Source organism: Hipposideros armiger, unplaced genomic scaffold (genome assembly GCF_001890085.2).
Source record: "Hipposideros armiger isolate ML-2016 unplaced genomic scaffold, ASM189008v1 scaffold_97, whole genome shotgun sequence".
NCBI lineage: Eukaryota > Metazoa > Chordata > Mammalia > Chiroptera > Hipposideridae > Hipposideros > Hipposideros armiger.
The window spans coordinates 2089910-2115486 of NW_017731447.1; the positions used below are offsets into that span (position 1 = coordinate 2089910).

Genomic DNA, 25577 nt, shown 5'->3' on the forward strand with positions numbered 1-25577 from the left:
GCTGAAGACAGCAGACTTTTGTCAGGGTTTTTGTTTTGTTTTGTTTTTTGGTCTATTGTTATTTCTGGGTTGCTGGCTTTTTCAGCTCCAAGGTTAGGGTATATGAGGCAAAAAACAAACGAACACCCAAGTAACTCAACTATCATCTCATTCTTTGGTTCCTGAGGTCCCTAGCTGGTGATGTGCCTTCCTCTCTTTATCAGAGTCTGCTTACATTTTTTTTATATATAATGTCCGTTTTTAAAAAATTAAATAGTGTTTTTAATTGGTGTGTTATTTTTGTAAATTAAGATATAATTTACATACCAGAAAATGCACCCCCTGAGAGTATACGATGCAGAGGTTTTTAGTACATTCACAAGGTGGTGAAAACATCACCACTATCTAATTGCAGGACATTTTTGTCACCCCGTAAAGAAACCCCATACCCAGTAGCAATCACTTCCCATTCCTTCTTTTTTCTAGTCCCCGGTAAACACTAATCTACTCTCAGTATCTGTAAGTTTGCCTGTTCCGAACACTTCCTCTAAATGGAATCATGCAATATGTGGTCTTTTGTGCCTGGTTTCTTTCACTTAGCGTAATGTTTCCAAGGTCTGTCATTGTAGCATGTGTCAGTACTTCATCCCTTTTTATTGCCAAATAATATTCTTTTGTGTAGCTATTCCCCATTTTGTTTATCCACTCATCAGTTGATGGACAGTTGGTTTATTTACCCTTTTTGGCCACAAGGCCGCTATAAACATCAGTGTACATGTTTTTGTGTGAACATATGCTTTCAGTTCTCTTGGTTATGTACCTAGTAGTTGAACTGTTAGTCACATGTTAGCTCTGTGTTTAATTTTTGTAGGAACTGCCAGACTGTTTTCCAAAGCAGCTGCACCACTGTACCTTCCCACCAGCAACGTAGGAGGGCTCTATTTTCTCCACATCCTCAATGATGCTTTTTATTGTCCATCATTTTGATTATAGTCATCACTGTGTGTGTGAAGTGGTATCTCATTGTGGTTTTGATTTGCATTTCCCTAATGACTAATGATGTTGAGCACCTTTTTATATGCTTATTGGCATTTGTATATCTCCTATGGAGAAATGGCTGTTCAAACCTTTGGCCCGTTTCTTTTTTTAATTGGGTTATTTTTCTTTTTATTGTTGAATTATAAGACTTCTTTTATATACTCTGGATACTAGACCCTTATCAGAAATAGGATTTACAAATGTTTTCTCCCATTTTGTAGGTTGTCTAGGGCTCTTGTTGTACTTAGCTGGAGTAGAGAAAAATACATCGACCTCATCTTCCTGGAAGCAGATGTCTCCCAAACTCGTTTTTAATCACTTTGGAAGGGCCAGTGTGCTTAAAATTGCTTAAAATTCAAAGTACTGTAAAGTCAGTGTAGGAGAGAAATCATAGTCTATTGTCTGATTTCATTCATTGTTTCAAATTAAGAAATCATTTTAAAGTCTATTTAGGGGAAAGATTTTATTTGAATTTTCTCTCTATGCATTTTTATGACATACCTCCCTGTGCATTCAGTACAGTGTCCTGTGGGCTATGTACCAAGATACAGATCCCTTCAGCCCCCTGGGTAGCCATCAGGGCCCAGGACAGCACAAACCTGTGTTCTGTCCAAATATTATCACTTATATGTGTGCCATGAGGTGAAAAGGGTGAGCAGTCCTGGTTAAGAAAACATAAGAGTGAAAAAAATAAAAAAAAACAAAAAACATAAGAATGATCTTATAGCCCAAATAAGAGTAAGGAGCTCCCATCTGTGGTGTGTTTTTAAGCTCTGCTCTCAGCAGTGGAAATAGGCACAGAAATGAGTGAGTAGTTCTCATTTCTAGGCTAAATAGATGGGTCTTTAATCTTTCCTTACCAAACAGTGAACAAATCAGAGTTAATCCCCAGAAATCAAGAATTTTGTGGTATCTCCCGTCTTCACCCAAATCACCTTCTACCGTGTTCTTCAAAGACTGATATCTTCTTCCTGGGTAAAGATGAGTTTTTATTTCTAAGCTTCTGATTTGACTTCTCTTCTAAACTCAAACACTGATGTATAGCCATGGCTGGAAAGATTAGAATTATTTTGAACTTTGAATATTTCTTTTGTTCCATAGGTGCCTGGGTGTATCTTACCAGCTCCCCAGCATTGCCAGCCTGTGCCACGAGTGGATTATGCCTCTGATGATATCCCACCGTGGGGTTCTCGTATATACTCTGTCTAGGTTTATCTTCTACAGCACCACAGGCTGATTAAAGAACCCTTTCCCAACCACAGGGCTCCTGTTTGTTAGCCTCCTACACTCTTTCATCACTCGTGTTATCCTCTCATTTCAATCTATATTCAATCTGATTTCATATTTCTTGAGCTTTCCAAAATTCTGTAGACGATCTCCACCCAGTCTTATCTAGCCTTATTTTTTTTAATTCACCTTCCTTTTGTTATCTCCACTCAAACTCATCATTTTTTTTTCTTCTTTAGTCTTTACATTTCCTGAATTTTTGCTAATAACCTTGATCTTCAGCAGTCAAACTCGTTACAAACTAGGCACCCTTCATTTTTATTTGGTATTTAATTCTGTTCCTTATGTCAAAGGAAGAAATGTATGTGAAAGCCTTTTACAAACCAGAAAGCACTATATACTCGTATAACTTATTGAGATTCACAAAGGACCACTGTGCTTCTTTTCACGCTTTCTGCTCCTTTGGAGCCAAAAGAACTTCTCTGTAGCGTAGGGAAATATTGAAGAAAAATAAAGCAATGGAATTGTCTCTTAGCAACCGAGTTCGTGCCTTATAAATCTTACTTTAGATTACTGCTGCTCAAAATCACTTGCTTTTCTTACTGGCTCAGTACAAATAATGTTATTAAATTATAGGAAAACAAAGGAAAAAAATCTAATGATTGAGTCACTCAGTTCATCGATTGTGCTCTCTCTTTGCATAGCACTATTGATGTTGTTAGATTGTCTCTTCCTCTTGATTCAAATTGTGAAACTTTTTATTAATATATCTTTTGTTACAACTTAAGTTATAAACTCAGTAGAAGCTAAATACCACCTTATACATTTCTAGGTTACCTGGGTCATATAGAGGTAATATATGACATGTACCAAATAGAAATCAGGTCATGCATAGCTTAGAAAATCAGGTGTACAAAACTCAAACCAAATTGGGGTATGATCATTTGCATTATAAAATAATTCCTTATAAGGATTCTTCAAATAGTAGATCTTCAGAGTATATTTCTTTAGCAAATAGTTTTGAGTGCCTCCTACACTAGACAATGGAAGGGATAAAGAGTGTGTGCGCGCGCGCGCGTGTGTGTGTGTGTGTGTGTGTGTGTGTGTGTGTGTAAATAGTCCTGGTACATAAGACTTGCACACAAATAAGGCAGTACAATGATATGTGCCTTGTGAGTGGTAAGCCAAGCGCTGTAGAAGTTTGGAGGAGGGCAAGGTCACTCCCAGTTGGGTGAGCTATTATGATTCCATGGACAACGGGACATGTTAAGAGAAACAAAGAGGAGCAGAGAGTTTGTCAAGTTTAGTAATTAAGGGAAGATGGAAGAGGTAGGCAAGATGTAGGTGCCTTCAGCACTCAAGCAAGGAGCTTAAACTTGAGTCAGTAAGCAATAGGGAGCCACTGACATTTCTTTGTAATCGAAATCTTGCCTAGGAAAATTTATCTTGCAGTGATGCATAATTTCAATTTTTTTTTAAAAGGTTGGTTCACTGATAGCCTTTTAGACTCCTTTTGTATAAAACAAAGGCGTGTTTATAAATCAGTCAACTATAGAACTGATTCATTTCTAGTCTCTTTAAAAAAACTATTTTCAGATAAAATTAGCCCTGGTAAGATAAGCTGCTTAGTTAAGATATAAACATTATGTGAATGGGGTAAAACTACTTTTCATACTTTCTAAAGTCATTTTTAGGGAATTTTGTGTCGATTAGTCAGCCGCTGCCTACTGTCTCATTTCTCCAACTAAAATAATGCAGAAATCCTCCATTTTCTTTTGTTTTCTCCTTACTTGGATAGATTGAATGTCTCTGAAAAGAGCTTATCAATAGCCCTCTTAGATTTGATCTTAATTTTGCCAAATATTTGTATGCTTCTGCAAAATATGTTGTTTTCCCTGCCAAACGGTAAAAGTGACAGCCTACTTCATGGGGTTGTTGAAGGCCTTGCTGGGTGCAACATGGAGTGCTGTATCAATGCTCTGAAAATGCTGATTATTGATTGAACTTTAGACACTTTGTTAGTCGAAACCGCTATAGATGGGAAATGTAATGCTTTAATAATAAAGGCTATATAATAAGGTTGGCTATTGTTTTCCATGCGTAATATGCCTTGGGGAATTTTGAGCATTAAAATGGTTCCCACCTGCTACTATTAAGGAAGTAACACTTCCTACATATTTACCTCACGGTGAAATTGCGTTTTTAAAACAACACAACTAGAGACGCGATATGTTTTTGTGAGCATATGAGAAACCAGGAGGTTGGGAATACTACTCCCGGCCCAGTTGTGAAAGTGCTATGTCACTGGACAAGTCAATGGTTTTTTTTTGGACCTCAGTTTTCTGATGAGACTGCCTGAAGCTGCCATAGCCAAAAGAGACCGCCATCTCAATACATGCAACTGTAGGGGATTCAAGATCGTCTAAGCAAACGCTATTATGTAAAATAGCTTAAGAAAAAGATGGTGGGGTGCCGAACAGCACACTGTTAGATTAGCCCTATCTTGTTCCCCCATTGCACTGACCATCAAGTTCCCGCGAGAGTTCAGAGTTGCCGGGGAGAGGGATGTGTGTGTCTAGGAAGAATTCGTGATTTGCACTCTGGCGATCTGGTCACGTCTCAAGTCAATTCCAGCCTGAAGAACCTAGAAAAGATCGTACTTGGTTCTAATCCTGGCCTTTTGTGCTGTTTGGACCTCTTCTGAGACGTTCCAGTGCCTCTTACGAGATGGCTCAGGCAGCTACGTCTCTCTAAGCTTTTGGAAGGATACAGCCTGGCCGGAGGACTAACTACACTGAGTCCTGATCCAGAGAGTGTGTGTGTCTTCAGATGAAAAAAAAAAAAAAACTCAGTGGAATTTCATTCCATGATGAATTCCTGGTAAAGATTTAATAATAACAAATGACATAAGTTGTTTTTTTGAAAATGTATTTTGGGTTTCAGAGCAAGACTTTTCTCTCTCTGCTTCTGATTTAAACACGAAGAAAAATTCAGAATTAGTCCCTAAAAACATCAGTTCATGCCATTAATTGGAAGCATTTCTTTTATCTGACATTGGGACTGAATCTGACTAGGCTTAAAAGGTAGGGGCACAATTTTAGAAATGAGAAATTATTTTGAATATTTTCCCTCTTTGCTATATACCTTTCAGGTGCCAACTAGAGCTCGCTGTGTTGAACTGGACCAAATTGAAGCATGCCCAGTAAAACATAATTACCACTGGCTTGAGAGCTAGACTTGAGTTCATTCAGAAACCAGAGTGATCCTGGCCCAGTTTTAATGTGCGAAAACTCTCCAACCCACGTTGGCGAGAACCTCGTATTGCAGAACCAGGCTATAAAATATGAGGGCTGGGGAGTCCACAGGGTGGGAATCTGCTGTTATTTCTCAGCAAACCCAATCCCCGGTGTGACCTGGTGTACAGACTGTGTGGTCTAGTTTGGGCTGCAACATCAGCACAAATTATGGAAGGCCAAGTTCAGGAAAGAGGAAAACCACAAGCCTGAGTGGAGAGGAAAGGGTTGCTTGGATAGCCACATCGGCACATTTTAGACATTCAAAGATCATTGCTTTTTTCTTTCTCCTCTGTGCAATCTTCCCCACAAAAAGATTATGGGTGAGGGGGAATAAAAGGAGGAAAGCCTTGGCTCAAAAAAGGAAAAAGTGTGTGTGTGTGTGTGTGTGTGTGTGTGTGTGTGTGTGTGTGTGTGTGTGTGAAGTGATCATCTGTACTGCCTGGGACTTCGTGATGTTTATTGAGTGTACACCCCAGCTGAAACATATTTGACCAAAACGTTTTCTTTCATTACTCATCTTTTAATGATGCTGTATAATCCAAAAGACTATTACTATGCGTGGCCCCTTTGCCTCCTGCAGTTCCGTAAGAACAGGACAGGAAGGCTTAGGGAATCCTTGTCCTCCATTCTGTTGTCACAGTATTACTCTTTTCATCTCATTAAAAACATATCTAAAATCCTTATTCTCTTTTTAGGTAACAGTATGACTAAATACATTGAGAAGCTAGAAGAGATCAAGAAAAGTGAGTAACACGATTGATGGGCTAGGGTCATGGAACCCTGCAGTCGTTCTAGAAGCTGGCTTCTTAACTCCCCTTATTAATAACTACTTATTAACCGTACTCTACAGCTGACACACTCAGACAGCTAGGGGTGTCAGGAGAGCCTGGCTGGTGCCTGGAAAGTGTGGGGAACACTTCACCATCCTGGCTAGCTGCACAGATTGTGGCTTCCAGGTCAAGTTCTGCCTGACTTGGGTCCCGTAAGAGGTGTTAATGTTAGAATGTGGAACGAGATCTGGTTCAGCAGTGAGAACCTGAGCGTCCAGTTTCATTGTACTGCAGTCTTTGTGGGCTTTTTCAAGGTACTTCATCTGTCTTGTTTTCTTATTTTCCCTATACCCAAGGCCGGAGGAATAATATCTCTCTCATTCCATAACATTCTTTTGAGTGTAAATTAGATAGTATTCATGAAAGACTTAGAGATGTGAGAAAGAGCTTATTCTTAAAGTGTGGTGGTGTTACGCATTATAAATTCAGTGCAGTCTGCTTTCTCTTAATTAAAAATCATATTTCATGAGCATCCTTTTTTTAAAAAAAAACACTAATCTTCTGCAAAGACATGCTTGCTACTAGCCATTGAGTGCGTCACCCTTGCACAAAAGCATCATTTTTCAATCTGTGTCCAAAACGGATGTAAAATGTACACATCAAGGCCAGAATTAAAGAAGTAGAAACATCTCTTTTCTAAGATGGATTTGCTCATATTTTCAGGAGGAGAGCCCAGTGCTAATGGCAGTAACAGGGTGCTCTGACTGCTAGCAGTTCAGGACTTGGCTCTGGTCTACACCTCTGGGAAGAGGCTATTACAAATCCAGAATTCACCAGAACTTTTGTTTTTACACAGCAGGCCTTTTAATTTAAATGATAATGTTCCTGTTCCTTGTGAATTGCTGAGAAGCCCCCAGATAATAGACATGGACTGTGGAGCAGCTTCTGCTGACTGCGATTTGCCTTGTCAGGCTCTAAGGGCTAATGCAATAGACTTTTGTTTTTTAATATGTAATGTCATGGTAGCCTTCTCTTTTCTTCTTACATAGTCTATGTTCTATCTTATATATTGCATTGCATTTTATATAAGTATGTATATTTTAAGTATATATTAAAATTTTAAACTATGCAAAAAACCTTATTTACTCACCTAGACTTCATGGTTGTCGTCCTTAAGTCATCTGTGGCAGGCAGAATTCAGCGGGCCTGCTTCACTTTCAACTTGTAGTCTCTTTCAACCTCCTGTCCATTTGTAGCTGAGTGCAAGCTCACCTGTCCACACCAAAATTTGTCCCATAAAAATGTGTCATTGCACCTAGATTGTAGAAACCCCGTTTAAAACATTTCTTAAAAGCACAATGTGGTTTCTTTAGTAACTGAACTCTCAATGGGGCTTATCTCCCCAAAGAAATAGCTCTGGAATGGAGTCCTTGCAAATGCTTGCCTCCCTCTTTAGAAGTCGAGGGCTTCCTTTTAGTAAGACAGGAGGTTCCTCTCACCTTGCTTCACACACTTTGTGCTGATTCCCCGACTAGAATTACTGCAGATTCTGGTTTGGGATCTACATGTTGGAAGATATTTCCTTCTCTTTTCCCCATTTTCTGTTGAAGGTGTTGTTTTGGGTCAAAAGGGAGGAGAATATTGCCTTGTTTCATGACACCCTAAACCCATCACTTTTCTCGGGTTACCTTAGATGCCATGTCTTTCTGTGAAATCACAAACCTTGTTCTGTTACTTCCTTTGATTTGTCTTCCACTGTGAGCCCAACTTCCCTTTGCTAATAACGTGTTTTAACAGCACCCTGAAAACGCAGAATTCCTTTGTAATCTGAATATTCTTTCAACTCTGCCTGGGGAAAATAGACACTCTGTGTCTATTGACCGTTTACAAAGCCTATTCTTGGTTTCTGGTGGTTAGATGACACTAGTTGGACCCAGTGTGAAACATCCTAGATAGTCAGGCCTCTGTCCTTCCAGTAACTCGAGAGAGACAGACTTCGACTCCAGACTTACTGGAGAAGCAAAACTTGATAACATTTCTGAAACTAGGGTTATTTGTCTCCATCACGGAGCTTGGGAGAAGTGACAGTGGCAGAAGCGCCCATTCTTAAAGCCCTGTTCGCCCTTGAGAGGACAGACTGACAGAGCTTTCCAAGTCTTCCTTTTTAGAAACTTTAAAACTTACTGTAAGACGTCTAGTTTGATCTTTTATCTCTTGAGTAATAATGTCAGAAAGTCCTAATGATGGCTGTCCTTCTAAACCAGAACCAGGTATGTAGAGTTCAGGCTCAAATGAGGAGCGGGGTTGCTAGTGCTTGCGAGAGGATGCTAGAAATGCCAATCATTCGAATGTAGCAGAGCCTATTTTTTTGTCGGAGGTAATTTCTACTTAGTTCAAGGGGATGTTAATGTGTACTTTTTGTATTTAGAATGTGAAGAATTGGCGAAGTATTTCAAACTATGTCGCCATACCAAAGGAGTATCAATGGATAAATGGCATCGTGCAAACGGCTTGAACGCGGTTGACTGTTTTCATTGGCTGATTTATTGCCATTTTGATTTACATAAATTATTTTTGGTGGGAGGTTGGTGGCAATTGAGGGGAATACTGTAGTTGTTCAGTTACACTTCGTATAGCTCGTGCTCATCTATTTGGGTCTGTATCCTGGCGGGTTTTAGAATCCTTTGCATCTAGGTGTGTTTTACCTCGTTGTATCTAGAAGAAGCTGTTCTGAGAATTTTCTAGAAGTAATGGTCAGTTATTAGCCAAATTTTTCTCTTTAAGACATTTTAGGGGGGCGGGGGGAAGACATTTTAGGACAGAGAAGCTTTAATTTCCTGTAAGAAAGAGCCTTGGTATATTTACAAAGACTGATTTTTAAGGTACTATCATTTCCTAACTCTTGAGTTGTAAGGTGTTTGGTAAAGCAAGCTAACATTATCCTCCAGAGTAACTATCGGGTCTGTGCTGAGTTTTTTTGGAAAATTCATGGAAATGATTAGTAACATCAAGTAAACAATCTTAAATACCTTTAATCCTTTCCTTGGTTGCTAGGAGTTTTGGCTTATGAGACATCTATGCTGTGAAGGCCATAGTAATTATCCGTTAGTAATTCTGAAATAATGAAACAGCCTTTAAGGAGTCATGGGCTCCAATATAAAAACCTAGAAGAGGAGTACCAGGTAAGAGTGGGGGAGAATTCAATGCTGAAACCTTCAGAATTGGCAGCCATCATCAGAAAACTTTAAGAAATCTAACTTTGAACATGCTTCTATGGGGCAGATATCAGATGAAGTGAGATTGGCTCATTTTTTTTAACTGTTTAATGTGACATGAAGAATTATTAACACAAATTATTGTCCTCCCTGGAGTTACGTCCCAGTACTGTAAAGACAGCACTGGATAAATATTGATCCTTTAGGTTGATTTTAATTTTTTTCATTGCAAAAAACACATACCATAAAATTAACCATTTTTAAGTATACAGTTCCATAGTGTTAAGTGTATTCACACTGTTGTACAGTCGATCTCCAGAACTTTTTCGTCTTGCAAAACTGAATAAATTGATTTTTATTGAAGTGGAGTTGAAGAGAAATGGATACAAAAGAGTATCGGGACCAATCATCACTTCGTGCCCAGCATTGTACCCCAGGGAGAAACCAGTGTTGTCCTGTGTCCTGTGTCCTGAGCATAGTTTTGTAACCTCGGGAATATGATTGTTCTCATTCCAAGGCAGGAGCGTGAATATCTTACGAGCTGTTTGACTTGGGGCAACTCAGCTTTTGGCTCTCTTTGTAAAATGTAAACATTTATTCCCTGTTTTGTTCTGAAAAGGATTTAAAGCAGATGACAAAACTCCATGCGACACAGTATGTTCAAAGTAGGGACAGCAGAGTAAAAGGAAAATAGTAGATGAATAAAATACAGGCAAGGGGAAAAGTCACTAGAGACAAAAAGGTGGCTTGTAAATTCAGCTGCCGGCTTCCAATTGGCCAAAGCCTGGGGGGTGGGGGTGGAGAAGAAGAGATGATATAATACCTTCCACTTTCAATTTCGAGGATGATATGAGGGTCAAATGAGGTAATATACTTAAAAGCATATAAAGATGTGAAAAATATGCCATATAACCTGATGACTAGAAAGAATGAATACTTCTAAGAAAGCCAAATAAACCTAGAAAAACATTTGTCCTATCCTGCTTTTCAGATTATAGATACAAAAAAGATGAGCTTTTCAAGAGACTAAAAGTTACAACTTTTGCCCAGCTGGTAAGTTCAATGATCTTACGTTGGAGTAAAGACTGTGTGATTTGTGCTGCTTTATGTGAGTATATCTGCATTCGACTCTAGGTAATGTTTGCAGAGGGGTTTCCTCCGATTCTTTTTATTTCACCTGTGCAGGGATTAATTGGCGTATGGATGGTGTGAAAGTGTTCTCTTCTTTGATAAGAATTTTTTAAAGTAAAAAGTGCCTTCTACTTTTAAATCATCAAATGTGTGGTATAGGTGTTCTTTTTTCCTTGTTCATTTCATTTTTTCCTTGTTCATTTCATTTAAGTTATAATATTTAGAATCTAGAATTCTGGACTCTGGATTGTTGGGACATTTTTCTCTGTGGAAACCAGGTGATCTCCCTTCTATTACTGAGCTCTTTTTCCAACTCTTTCTGCCATGGGTGGTTTTGTTACTTCAGCAAAGTCTCCTTCTTCTTTCACTTGAAAAGTATGGACAAAGTGTCTCTCTGGCCCCCAAACAAGAATTCCATTGATGTAACTCAAGATGAATCTTGGGTCTCATGAGTGAAAATGTGAAACGTGCTTTCAAAACTATACGTGGATATGCATTGTTGTAATCAGTATACTCATAATTACACTTATTTCTTCATTGCATAAAGAATTGCTGATATAATTCTGTTATTGTAAGTATTGCATTTTCAAGAAATAACGTCATATTGGGACTAGAATATATTGGGTTGTCGGAAAAGTCATGACATATTTTTTCTATGTTTTTCGTTGCAAAAATGCGTCATGACTTTTCCGACAACCCAGTATATGGATGCAGTTTTAGACTCTTATTCATGTTTCTTGTCCTAAATTACCCCTTTGGTCTCTTCAGTTTATTGTGTAATGTTTTAAATGAATCTTTTCTTCTGGAATGATCATCTGCAGTGTAATGACCACTCCCAAAGTAAGGAGACCTGAGGTGGTGTGTCCAGTTGAGGACACTGAAAGTTTCTTGAAACAAGAGATCTTTGATGCTTGCTGTTTCCTCATCTTTTGTAAGACAGAACTGTCTCTGTTTAAAGACAAACAAACATACACGCATCTACACATTTCATTCTTTTTTCTCGCAGGTCATCCAAGTTGCTTCCCTGTCTGATCAAACACTGGAAGTGACAGCTGAGGAGATTCAGAGGCTAGAAGGTAATGAGAATTGAGGATGCCGGGAAATAAGGAATTGATGGTTTGTTTGACCTCCTCCCCCTGTGCGTTTGTATTCACAGGGACTTGGGACTTTGATGTACCTATTTGTAATTAGATGGTTACTCTCTGAGAAATGCTATCTGGTGCTCTCATTGTTAATTCTTATTTCTTTTTAAACCGCCATCTGGATTCCTGGCTCGAACATTTGTGTTTTAAATGTTTTAGATGTGTTTAATATACTAATTACTTTTTCAACAAATATTGTTAGTGTTTTTGATATAGTACAAGTCACAGAATTAGGTGCTGTGAGACGACAAAGATGAGAAAACACAGCTCTGTGTACATGGAGTTTGTGGTTGCATGGCGCATGTGCACACACATGTGCGCCTTGGGTAAGGAGAATGATAACAAACACAGAATTACTAACATGGCAGAAATTCATAATGAAGGACTGAAAGGAAACCATATACAGAGGGTGCCTAAAAAATGTGTACACATTTTAAGAAAGGAAAAAAAACTGTATTAAAATTGTAATACTCAATATATACCGATAACAAAAGATGAATACAAGTCATGTGTATATGTTTTTTTGGCACCCCCCCACTATATTGCTAGGTAACTTCACATGAGTTTTCTTATTGAACCTTCCCAAAAACTCCAGAAGGAAGGTACACTGTACAGATGAGAAGCCCAAGCTTTAGAGGTGAAAGGCCTTGCTTAAGATGATACAGACAGTAAGGAATGGGCCTAGGATACAAATCTGTGTGTCTCCCGTAGCAACCAGAGGCTTCGCTTGAGGAGTCCAAGGAAGGAAAGATATTTTCCAGTTAGGAAGCGGAGGCAGGCTTTCCTAAGGCTTCAGAACTGGGCCTTGAGGGTGAGGCTACTGCAGGCCGACAAGCAGCCTGAGCGGAGACACAGAGGAGAAAAAGCTCCCAGCATGTCTGGGGAATCACGTAATCCAGTCTGGCTGTGGTCTGAGGGAGGCATAGGTGCCTGGTAGGAGATAAGGCTAGAAAGATAGTTGGCTCCAGATTTTCCTTCTTAAATACCGAGTCGAAATAAAACCCCTTAGTTGTACACTCATGAAAAGAATACACAGAGTGAAGGTCTTTATTTTATCCTGAAGCACTCGACAATCAATGTGGGGCTGTTTATTGAAGGGGATGTGTTTTGTTAAGGTTGATATAGGCCAGGAATTTGACTTCTGATTTCAAGACAAGTTTCTCAGGAAGTCTGAACACTGGGTTTGTGCAACTCAACTGTCATTTCCCTGGGCTTGTTTTTGTTAGGGAGGATAAAGAGAATCTGAAAAAGCCAGGAATTTATCTTTGACAGATGCCTCTCACACAGCAGAGAAATAAGGGCTCTTTGTAACCGAGATAATTGAGTCTCCTCATACAAGTACTCCCAATTTTCCCCTGGTTATATAAGTACCTGGATTGGGTCTTTTAATTCATTATAGAGATTGCAGCACCAGGACATATGGGCACATGCAATTTTCTCTTCTGAGATGAATTTGCACAGCAAAATAGGCTCTTATAAAATAGGACACCATAATGTGTGAGTAATATTAGTGGTTTTCTAGTGCTCTACACAGAATAATAACTCACTCAGGAATGCCTGTAGAACAGATTGAATCTGTTTGCATATTGGCTATCTTTGAAGGATTAAAAAAAAAAATCCTCTCTTACAATGTTTATTGTTGTGTCCTAACTGAAAAGTATATTTTTAGAAAATTAGAAAACTGCAAAAAATATATAAATAAAATTAAAGTAACTAATAATCCCTGTTAACATTTTGATATGTTTACCCTCCCATCTAACTCCTACCCAAATTCATACTCTTTGTATATAGTTTTGTGTTATGCTGTTTTTAATGAACATTTTATCATGCATCCTTTTCTTGTGTCATTAAATAGACTTCCAGAGCTTCAGTGTAAATGTTGTGTGCTCATATAATGTCTATTCTTTGGATATACCATAATTTATTTCATTTCATTATCATTTATAATTTATTCATTTTATTGTTGGGCATTACAATTTATCTAATTTTTCACTTTTATAAAATACTGCTGCAATGTAAATACATAAATGTTTGTGTGGTTCTGATTATTTCCGGAAGGTGAATCGCTGCAGAGGGACAAAGGGTGGAACCATTTTGAGACACTCAGTTCTCATTCCACATTATCTCCAGAATGGCCCTACCTGTCTCCATTCCCACCTAGTGAATAAGAAGACCTGTTTGTCCCCATCCTAGCCAATGCTGAACAATGATCATTTTTGTAAATAGTTACCAATTTGATAAATGAAAAACACTATCTACTAGTTTTATTTTGAATTTCTCTGATAGTGAGATTGGCCATACATTTTTCTTCTTTTCAGGACATTACAGGTCCTTTCCCATTTTTTGTTTTTCTAATAGAATGTTCATCTTTTACTCACTGATTTATGAAAGCTCTCTGTAGTTATGATATCTTTTTACTTTGGGAACCATTACAATGTTGGAAATAAATGAGAAAAATCTTTACTTGATGATTTAGAACAATTGCTAAGCTGAATTATTAAGTAAAAATAAAACCAGAAAACTAAGTGTAGAGCAGTATGAATGGCATTCCCCTGGATATGTAAAAATAGGAGGAAATAAAATATAGTCAAAAGTATGTAGTTGTTTTATTTCTGGAAGGAGACATAAATATGTGAAGCTGGTTCCCTGAGGGCCTGCAGGTCTGGAGTGGAAAGACGACTTCCTTTCCACGTTAATTTATCTTGTTTGCATTTTTACTGTGTACACATGATTCTTTTTCAATTAAAGAGCTACTTAAATTTTAAAATCTATAAATCAAGTATACTAACCTATTCTCATCCATGTATGTCATAGATATTTTTCCTAATTTGTTATTCACCTTTTAATATTCTTTGTGTTGTTTTTTTATATATATATGAGACTTGTATTTTTACATGATTAAATCCATTAGCCTTTCATGTTGTATTTTGTTTTCTTGCTTTAGACTCATAAAATCCAAAATAAGATAAATTATTTACCTCTGTTAGCTTGCTTGGTTTTTGTTTTGTTTTGTTTTTTTACAAAATGCTTACTTAAGGGTGAGATTTAACAAAATTATTAATTGTTACTGCTTCATGGGGTCGTTTTTTAGTGAGACTGCCATATTTATTCACTGATTGGGTGTTGGTGAAAACTAGAATGGTTACTAATGAAACTTGATGCCACTACCCTGATTCTTGCTAAGACACTAGCAGTTTTATCCACCATTTCATTTGCACCATTAGTGCCAATATCAACACAGTAAAAAAGACAACATCCGAGTATTATTATAAAAACAGCTTTTTCCCCTGCACATCCCCTAAAAGGGCCTTAGGGACTCCTGAGGCCCACAGACAACAGAGAATCTGTCCATTAGAATTTATAGAACAGTTTAATTATGCTGACGTGATTTCCTTTTCTTGACCTGATTTCAGTGACACTGCCTGACAAGTAAATATACATTCTGCGGTTAAATTTACTTATCTCTTCATTTGCAAATTTTAGACAATGATTCTGCCACTTCGGACCCTGATGCTGAAATCACTGCCAGGACCAATGGGAAGGGGAGCCCTGGGGAGCAGTCGCCGAGCCCTGTCCAGTTTATAAACAGCATGGGAGCAGGGGACTCCAGTCGCTCGACTCTCCAGAGGTACTCTGATCGGATGCCTGTTTTCACTGCATTTTACCCTCACGTTAGTCTAGGGGCCGATTTCCGTGCTGTAACTGGCGATAGTGAAGTCCAGCATTTTCATCTCAGCCCTTCTACTTTGTCTTTCTATCAGTGCCACCTCCTGAATCTTTTCACAGCATTCTTTGTCAATTAATGTAAGATTCGATGAAAAGGAGAGCATTAATTTGCATGCCTCACTTCCATTCTTCTCAGCCTTCCTATGCGCATGTTTGCTGTTAGGACTTGGCTGTACAGCTACTTTCCTTTGACTCGGAGAGGATGCTTTTTCTCCGCCTTTTCTGTCTGCGGCAGTTAATTACCCTGACAAGAATCGAAGGAAAACAGAGTGCCCCACACAGTGCTCTGATATTAAATAGGTAGATTCAAAAAAAGGGAGCGCAGCCTTTGGTTATCGATTCTCACGCTGCACGTGGCTGCACCTTCTTGTTTCATAGACTACGATGCAACGCTCTTCTCACAGATATGAACTGTTGTTTCTAAGACAGTGCTGGTTTTCAGTACATGCTCATATTCATCCCTTCTCCTGGTGAAACAATTCAACTAGAGAAAGAATTGCTGTCATCTCCACCACTGTTATTTTTATAACGTCTTTGGTGCAAAGACTCTAAAATTGCATTCAATACAAGGTAGACCAAATGGGCTTCCACTGAGGATGCATTTTCCTATGTAATAGATTTTCTTCTCCTTCGGTTCGCCAACAGGTGCGCTATGTGCCATATAGTTCTAGTGTTTATCAGACTTAAATGCAGAATTTGATGTGCTGTGATGGGAGAGGAACTGTGTTACGTGCCCACCTCTGGTTTGGCAGATATGTCTTCCGATTTGCCTCGGAAAGTAATCATCCTCTTATTCTAGCGATATTTCCCAACTGCCATTTTGTTAAGCACACGTACTCTTCGTTCTTCCTTCGATTCATGTTTTCATCACATTTTGCCTGTAGTATTAACATGCAACAAATTTCAATCATTTTATGATCTTAGAAACGGAACTGTAAGTGGCAAACTCCCTCATTTTAATCCCAGCCTGTCCTCTGTCTCATTATATGAATGTGACCAAATCTAAAAGCCTCTTCTACCTCAACATTGTAACGTATAAAACTGAAGTAAGTTCAGGTTACTACTGAAAAGGTTCAAAATCTATATTGGCTAGGTTACTGTATGAAATATATTAAAACGTTGTTACTTTATGTTACATATAATACACAGAGAAACACCTTCATTTTTCCTGTCCTCTCAACCTTAATCTTTCCCCGTTTGTTCCACTTTCTTACATTCCTCAAAACTGCATTGGATTAACTGTTCGCCTCTTTGTCTCTCTGAATGTGACCCCACAGTTTGTACCCCCTCAGCCATGCAAATGACATCATATGCATTCTCTGGAAGTAAGTGTGGACCTGTGGATCCCCTCCTTGGGGTCCAGTGAGATAGAACAGGAATCCCTAGGATCTGGAGCTCTGAGGCAGAACTGAGACACTAGATCCATGTCCCTTTTTCTTTGAAGTGTCTTTTGAAAAGCCACCGAGCTCTCTCCCTCTCTCGCTATTCTGAAGAAACGCGCTTGGCCTTTAAGCCACCAACCCCTGACGAGTTTCTGCTGACCTCCTTTTTCACTTGCAGCGTCATCAGTGGTGTTGGGGAACTGGATCTAGACAAAGGGCTAGTGAAGAAAGCAGAGCCCAACACCAAAGACAAACCTTATCCCGACTGCCCCTTCCTGCTGCTAGATGTGCGAGATAGAGATTCTTACCAGCAGTGCCACATTGTTGGAGGTAAGAGAGAGAAGGCTTTGTAGTGTCTCACTCACCGAAAGTGAGTCCATTGTTGAGTCCCAGCAGGACTGAAGCACGTCCCATGGTCAAAAGTTAAGGAAATATGTTAGTGGGACCCATTGTGGGAACCTGTGAGCTGGCTTTCCCGGAATGCCCCGTGTTAAATGTCAGACAGTCAAGTGAAGCTTCATCTTTTGTTTATAGTATCCTGTTTTTACTTTCAGGAAAGTATTTAGGTTTATGGCTCGTTGATTTTGAAAATATATCTCTTTTAACTCTTAGTTAGACTTCACACCAGCTGGGAATTGGGGCCAAGTCCTACTAAGAGAACTACGAACTTCCTAAGTGTTTCTTCTCTTTGCAGCTTACAGTTACCCAATTGCAACTCTGTCTAGAACAATGAACCCTTATTCAAATGATATTCTTGAATATGTATCCTTTGTTGCATTTGAAGGAGTTGGGTCATAATGAGGATTTTTAAGAATCAAACTTACTGTGAATCGTGCTCCTGGTAAGGAAACTCTGAGGACTTTTGATAATAATCAGCTTACTTAGCATGCTGTGGAATTTGAATTCTTAACTCTTGCTGAGTATCCCGACTATTACAGCAGCAGCTTCCTGGCCATGCTCACTGGGCCCCAAAACATCAAGTGAAAGGTTATGGTCCATTAAGAGTTAGTCCTGAGACTTTTTTTTACCCCCCAGAAAGCTTTCCCAAGTAAAACTTAAGAAGTAAATTTTCTTCTGTTTTATTTTTTTCTTCTTAAAATTTTAATTTTCTTGCTCAAAAGAATCATACAAGGAGAAAATCATTTAAATACTGAACTATGTACGAAATCTCCAATAATCGCCCATTTGAACGACTCATTACGTTTTTGTATATTTTATTCCAGATTGTCTTCTATGTACTTTTTTAACAAAGTAGAAATTATACTGTATATATAATTTAGTATCTTGCTTTTCCCCGTTTCATATTACAGTGTATTTCCCACACTAACACAAGCTCTTTTCAAACTCTACTTTTGATGCAGTATATCTTAGCTTCAGATTTACTATAATTTACTAAACTTTTCCTCTATTGTACTTTTAATTGATCCCCTTTTTTTTTAGTATTATAATAAGGCTGCATTAAAACACAACGCACATTAAGGTTTTTCTATTTCCTTGCTTGTAAAATGGAGCTTGTCATACTTGCTTTCCAGGGTTGTAATGCTAACAGAGCTAAAGAGTACAGAGTGTGTAACGTGTGCTGTCTTGGACCATGGTCCTATTAATTTATAACACAGAAAACTACCAGCTTGTGTGGTTTCCATGGCAGGAAGAAATCCAGGAACCGCTGGTGTGATGGGTAACGAGCAGGGTCTGATGTTCCCCTGAGTTCAGAAAGGTGAACTCCGACAGCTCTTGGTTCCTTGGGGGTTTCTTCTAGTCTAAGAGCGTTAACTCAGTGTGGTCAAGCCTTAACTCATCTGCCTCTTAGAAAAATGCCCATGGCAAGATCATCATTCTGTACGACGACGATGAGAGGCTGGCCAGCCAGGCGGCCACCACCATGTGTGAGCGGGGGTTTGAAAACCTCTTCATGCTTTCTGGAGGTGAGCGGGGCTGTGCTCTCCTTAAGACTGAAAAGACAGATTACCGGGATTCACAACCCTTCAACCTTCCCCCGTCACCGTTTTCCTCTGAGTGGTCCTGATTTAGTACAGACATAAACTCAGAAATACTGCGGGGTTCGGTTCCAGACCACCGCAATAAAAGTGAGTGTCACAGTCAAGCAAGTCCTAATCTTCTTGCTGGTGGAGGGTCTTGTCTTCAGTTTGTAAAGATAACATCTGTGAAGCGCAATTAAACGAGGCATGCCTATATTCTGGAGAGAGAGAAAGCCGGGCTGTCTGAAAGGAGGAAGCAGGGGTTCTGCGAAGCTTCCCTTAGCTTTATCATCACATGTTTTAAATTCCTGAAATACTGACATTGCTTCGGGGCTCTGTAAGATAGCCTTAATGCTGAAGACTCGAGCGAAAGGATTTCGGGTGGAATTCTCAGAATCCCACGGAACAGCTGACATTATTCTGCTATATTTTACTTAATGGTGACGCAGTTAAGAAAGATTTCATGTCCCGGTGTTGGCCTCGACTTGGAGACCAAAGATGAGACATGCAAGCCCCTTTTTAGATTTTGCCTTGGCCTCCCCATGTTAATGCTGCTTTTTCTGACGATCTCCCACACCTAGGTCTAAAAGTCTTAGCTCAGAAATTCCCAGAAGGACTGATTACGGGTTCCCTGCCAGCATCTTGCCAGCAAGCCCTTCCTCCTGGTTCTGCCCAGAAACGATCCAGCCCCAAAGGGCCACCCCCGCCGGCGGAGAATAAATGGAGATTTACCCCAGAAGACCTAAAAAAGATAGAATATTATCTGGAAGAGGATCAGGGGCCTGCAGACGATCCCAGTAAGATATTTTGACCTTTGGAGAGAGTGTTTTCTGTAGGGTTTGCGATTTGCAGCTTTGAAAATCACCTCATCACATGAAAAGCTTGACCTCTTGTAATATATTCAGCCTTAAAATATTTGTGGGGGGTGGTACAGGTGCTGTGCAGGGAGTGGGGGGCAAGTGGAGGTGATCCCAGATTGTGGGGAGACAGGCATTGTGCACAGACCTAGAAGAGAGTTTATCAGTCAAATAAAGTGTGCATCTCAGGCAGAGTTGAGAGGCTAGGTAAGCTGAGGCATTCATATTCCTTCCTGGAAAGTTTTCGTTTCCTCCTGTTGCTGCTGGGTACATCTAAGCCACTTCTGACCTTTCCTTCGCACACCACTTCCTCTTGTCTCTCCCCGAATGGCTCCTGCCCCCACCTCTACTGAGAAGGAATGAAGGACAGGCTAGGTTGCTGAGGGATAATGGAGAGGAAGGAGGCAAGAAAAGCTGTCTGGGTTTCCTTTCATTCCTGCCCCCTTCCCCACCTTCAAGTTAATCTCAAGGATAAAAGAGTAGGCTTTCGCCTTAAGTAAATGCTGAATAGGACTTCATTAGCTTGAAAGTGGTTGTAGCCTAAGACTTCATTAGCTTAAAAGTGTACTTGGCAGATTGTCCCTGGAATCACGCTTGCAGCTCTGCTCCCTGCTTTCTTGCTTCTTTCAGGCCGGCTGAGCCAAGCGAATGCCTCCGGAAGGGACTCCAAGGTTCCAGGCAGCCGCAGCGGTCAGAGCCTGCCCACCGGGGGCCCCACCGGCCACCCGACCCCCCGCTCACTCGTCAGTGGCCACCTGCACGGCAAACCCTGGAAGTAAAGACTTTGTCTGTCTTAGTCGAATAAATGTTTTCTCTCTTTTCGGAACCCCTGCGCAGTTCCCCAGTCGGTCACTTCCAGAAACTGCTGCAGAGGAAAGACCACGACATGTGTGATAGGCCCCCTTTCCTCTTCCTGTCCCCTGCTCCTCTCCCACACCCAGCTCGGGAAGGAGTTACAAAAACCAGAGGCATGACAGGCTCCAGGGTCCTCCCTACGGTTTACAAAATATTTAAGTCTCTGAAACTGAGTAGGAAAAAAAAGAGTCTAATTTTTTTTTAGGCATTAATGTTTTTAAATCAGGTCCAGCTTGTTTTGGTCTTTATCCTGCATTGTTTTGTCAGTACTTCAGTTCCATCTGGTGTGTTCTTCCCAACTAGTTCCTTTACACTTACTAGTCTTGGTTTCACGAAGGTTCTCCAGGTATGCTTTGCAGCCTGAGAAGCTGGCCCTGGGGGTGCAGGTGATACTTAGCTTTCAGCCTCCCCAGCTCCCCCCCCCTCCACCCCCCGCCCAGGTGTGGGCCCACCGGCCGAAGCACTCTTCCCAACACGCACTGCAGGCTCTGTCGTGAGTTTGGAGCTGGTACCTGTGAGCATTGCTCAGTTTTAAGATTCAGTAGAGCAGCCCTCACTTCCCAAACATTCCTCCCCCATAGCTGCTTTCCTGGAGCCGGCACAGGTGATGATGTGTGCTCAGCTCGCCTTCACACAGGGCACGGGGCCCCTCAAGGAAAGCCCCGTCCATTGTACAGAGCCGTGTTGAGAGCCATGGAAGCCCCCCGAGCTGTCGCTCATTCACAGCTGGTGTGAATTTCTATTACCCAGCTCGGGTCTGTCCATCTGAGATGGGTAAAAATGATGGCCACTTGAAAACATTAGCTTTGGCCGGGCCACGGTGGGCACACAGGTAAAGACAGCTCCATGGTCCTTTGTCAGAGCTGACAGCCCCTTAAGCCCTTGCTTAAAATACAGTATTAGTCTAATTGAGTAATTAATACAATTTCCTGCTTACTTTTCATTCTCATGACTGAGCTATGATTAGGAGGTTGCGATTGTAGATTCTGGTTTGGGCCAGAATTTTGAATCAGCATTAATTGAATTACTAGATGACTGACATTCATTCCATTTAATTGGGGGAACAAAAGACCTCAGGTAAGGATGAGGAACTCTGAAATCCTCAGGAAAAGGAAAAGAGCCTTGTTAATTTTTATGGTCTGTGATCTGTAGCTGTGATAAGGGACTGAGGAATAAATTTGCTCTTTGTCATGGCAACCAGCTTCTGAAAAGCCAGCTGAAAATTGCCTATCCTTAGGTGGTTACTGCTGCTGGGTAAGATTTGTCTTAATGGCACCATTTCCTCGCCATCAGAAAAAAAAAAAAAAAAGTACCACAGTATTCCTAGCATGGGGGGCTGTGTTTGTAAAAGAAATAATGGCAATAAATATCTCATAGAGGCATATGGAAAAACAACTTTCAGAGAGATTCAGCCCTGTTCTGTTTTAGAGTGTTTATTCCTCTCTACTTGATTTCCAAAGTACAACATTTTCCGATGCTTTAGAAATCAAACAAACCAGCGACATTGTTCAGATGTCAAGCCGTGCCCAATTTTCCACAAGATTCAAGAATCTTGTATAAAATTCAGCCAACGTACACATAGCTGTAATGAGGAGCCTGTCATGTTTCCCCATAAATTTATTGCCTGAGAACTTAGGTCAGCCTTTTGCTAACGCCAGAACTCCCTGGCGTTTTATTTTCTTTACAGCGTAGATTTTTAAAAATGCAAAGTTTTCCACACTCAACTTTCCCCTAGCGTGGACAAGATTTTCAGCCATTTTTTGACACATATACATTTTTAAGGGGGAAAAAAAAAAGTGTTCTCTGTAACAAAGCTCTGGCTACGCTGTTTTAAAGTTGACGAGTCAGGGGTTTAGATTTCCTCACTTGTTCTATTTGGAGAGTAAATGGTGGGCCCCTTTCTTCCTGTTCTGCATCCTCATCGCCAGACAACACCCGAGTGTCAGAAACTACTGTATGTGCGGAAGCAGGTTAGCCAGACCTGTTGGCATCGCTGTGTGTTCAGCCGGGCGACCTGGCAGGACAGGTGTGTTTATGTGCCTTCCCCAGGGTGCTCTGCCCTGTTGGGAAGGATTTTTAACAACTACTCTGCAAAGTTCCATCCCAATTCTGCACTTTGGATGTTCAGTGTCACTCTCAAGACAGTTTTTACATGCTCAAGGCACTGCCTTGAATGTTCTACTAGACTTGTTGCTTCAGCAGATTAACTGACGTGTATTATTAAAGGGCCCGGTGACACTTTGTTCAATTGTGAGTAGTAGCGATTGAAGTCCGTCGTTGTTGTTTGCTATTAATAACAATGCTGAGCTCTGCCGACTTCTCTCTTCCTCTCTGTTGAGATGATTTGGGGGAGCCACGTGAGACGGGGGTGATTTGAAAGAGTACCTCTTTTGGCTGCATCTCCCAAGAAGGCTTATATTCTTTGTATAAGTAAACCAGGAAGTCATTTTGGTGAGGGCCAAGGACCTCAGCTCTGTAGTCAGAGGCCTGGGTTTCTCTTCACGCTCAGGCAGAGACTAATTGCCATCTTAGACACATGGCAGCAGGACTTTCTTGACAGTGTTTCAGGGGGTGATGAGCTGTCCTTGCCTTGTGACGCCCCAGATGGAAGGTGATTTATCGATGGACAGCTACAGCTCCCACCTGAGCAGCGGCGATGGCCAAACTCTAAATAATACATTCAGTGCTGTCAAGGGGTATGTATTTAAGAAGGAAAGGAGGGAAGGAAGGGGAGAGGCCAGGAAACAAGAAAAAGGGAGCGAGGGAAAAGCTACATTACTCGTTGGAAAACAAAAGGAACATCTTGGGCTATAATGATGTCCACTTTAATCTACTGAAAGGTAAAAAATGATTCAAGTGGCCTGAAAGTCATTTTATTTTTTTTACCTTGACTAGAAAACCAGAACCAGCACAATCATAGGACTTGGTGTAAAACACAATTAAAAGAGAACAAATCATGTTCGTTAGTGGCTGAGGGATTTTTCCTGTGGTGCTATCCAGATTATACAAAGCTTCTTAAGACTTTAGGCCACTCACCAAGAACACAGCACAAAACAAAAACCTTCTTCCCTCTAATCCCCTTGTGGAATATAAGTGAAATCAGAGTCCTAGACTAGGAAGAAATATGTAGGTAATTTTTCTTGTGTTGGTTTTGGTTTCTGTTATGTAATACATTGGTTATGTTGTTTTTTTTAATGTTATCTGACTTTTTTTTAAGAGGAATAATTAACTCCTGTCCACCTGGATTTAATTCCACAACTGCCTTCTTGCTTTACTCTGAAGATAATCAAGAACCCTTCTTTCTCCAGTTTCAAAATGTTCTCAGTGTCTTTAATGTACGTTCATTTTTTTCACAGTTCTGTCAAAGGTGTAACTCCCGTAATACTTTTCTTAAGAAACATAAGAAATGTGGATTCTAATTCATCAGTGTAATTCTGAGAGCATGATGACATGCTTGTGTGCAGTTCAGTTAATTTTTTGATTAACAAATATATTTCCCTATAAAAAACAGTAAAGAAGACGCTGTGCTGAAGTGTTCGGTATACATTTGAGTAGTAATACTTCCCCACAATTGTAGTAATTATTGAAGCTGTCTATTGTGGTATCCTCAAATTGGTACACAGGTCAAGTGTAGCATAAAATGTGTTAACGGTGGAAATCTGTCCGCCTTGCATTCTGACAGAACGGGTTTCTGTGCACGATTTTTTGTGTGTTTGCAAAACTGTATTTGTCACCCCGCGACCCCCGGGTGATCTCTCACTCTCCAATGCTGACCCCCTTCGTTCTGAGGGCAGAAGCAGATTCTCTTGTCTGGTGTGACATCCTGAAGGCCCTGGATACAATGTGGGGCACACAGAGATCATGGATGGACTACGTTGTTTAAATTATTTGAAATTATTTTGACTGTAAGCCCCTAGAGGGTGAAAATCAACGATAGGACCATGGCCCTTAATAGGGTGTGTGACTCAATGAATTGAACCTGGCAAAACTGAAGTCTGGGATGTAATGCTGGTTGTGGAGGCCACTCAACACTGCCCTGCCATCCTGGAGATCCGGAAAGCTCCGTATCTTTTCTCCCCTTGACTACATCCTGTTTTTGTAAGAGAGGCATTCACCACCGAGGTTTTAAATTCCCCCTGCAGGAGGCTCCCAATGAGCTGTTAGGGGCGCTCTGGTGGCCCAGGCTGTCTCAGTCTGCCAGGCCTGTTTTTAGGGTTCCTTCAGGCTCAAGGTGGCCTTCAGAATTTATCAAATACAGACTGCACACCATCCCCATCTGAGAGTGGGTTATTTTTCCTCTTTTGTTTCAAATCTTGATGATTTCCAGATCATAGACGTTTATGGAGAGCTGACTGTGCATTAGGCAGTGTTCCTAGATTCTTTGTTATATGTTTTGACTCATTTAAGTCTCACCACAGTCCTGCGAGGTAAGCACCCCCATTCTCAGGTGGGGAGCCTGAGGGTCGAGTGGAGATGAACAAACTGGCCCTGAGTCACCGAGCTAGAAAGTGGAGAAGACAGGATCCAGCTTTAGAACCGCGGCTGCAGAGCAAGTTCATTCAGCCACCCTGCTCCGCGCGTCCCACCCTGGAAAGGCACAGCCATGCTGTCTCTCCCTTGGCATGCCGCCAGGTTACCCGCGGAAACAGAACTTTCCCTTGGCTGTCAGCTTCCCTCCTCGTCACCTGAGATTCCACCGAGAGCTTTCCTCTGCCTGAACGAAAGGTGATGGAAATTCAGGGACTGAAACATCTGCCCCTGACACTATATGTATTTCCACATTTCCACTGTCTGTGTCTGGGGGCCTGTCTTGAAGACAGGTGTTCCAAGGTTTCTGAGGTTTATTTTGTTTCTTAGTGATACCTACTGAGGTATCACTTCAGGAATGAGAGCTACAAACGTTCCATTAGACTGTAGGAAAAAAGTAAGCTGTTTTCCTGAGAGGTTGAATTATTCATTCAATAAACCGTATTGATATGA

At 40.6% G+C, this 25577-nt stretch overlaps 1 protein-coding gene across 4 annotated transcripts in view; it reads left to right on the forward strand.

Moving 5' to 3' along the window:
• CEP41 (centrosomal protein 41) overlaps positions 1-25577 on the forward strand; it is a 41269-nt gene extending 15692 nt beyond the window's left edge. For 3 of the 4 annotated variants that reach the window (XM_019646183.1, XM_019646185.1, XM_019646186.1), the window contains 9 exons: positions 6236-6283; positions 10517-10578; positions 11663-11732; positions 15282-15426; positions 17085-17236; positions 17601-17668; positions 18717-18831; positions 19467-19682; positions 20373-25577. In XM_019646183.1, coding sequence (XP_019501728.1) covers positions 6236-6283; positions 10517-10578; positions 11663-11732; positions 15282-15426; positions 17085-17236; positions 17601-17668; positions 18717-18831; positions 19467-19682; positions 20373-20521 — 1025 coding nt within the window. In that variant the 3' untranslated portion in view covers positions 20522-25577. The remainder of the gene's footprint in view (positions 1-6235; positions 6284-10516; positions 10579-11662; positions 11733-15281; positions 15427-17084; positions 17237-17600; positions 17669-18716; positions 18832-19466; positions 19683-20372) is intronic. The other variant, XM_019646184.1, reaches the window with a different exon arrangement.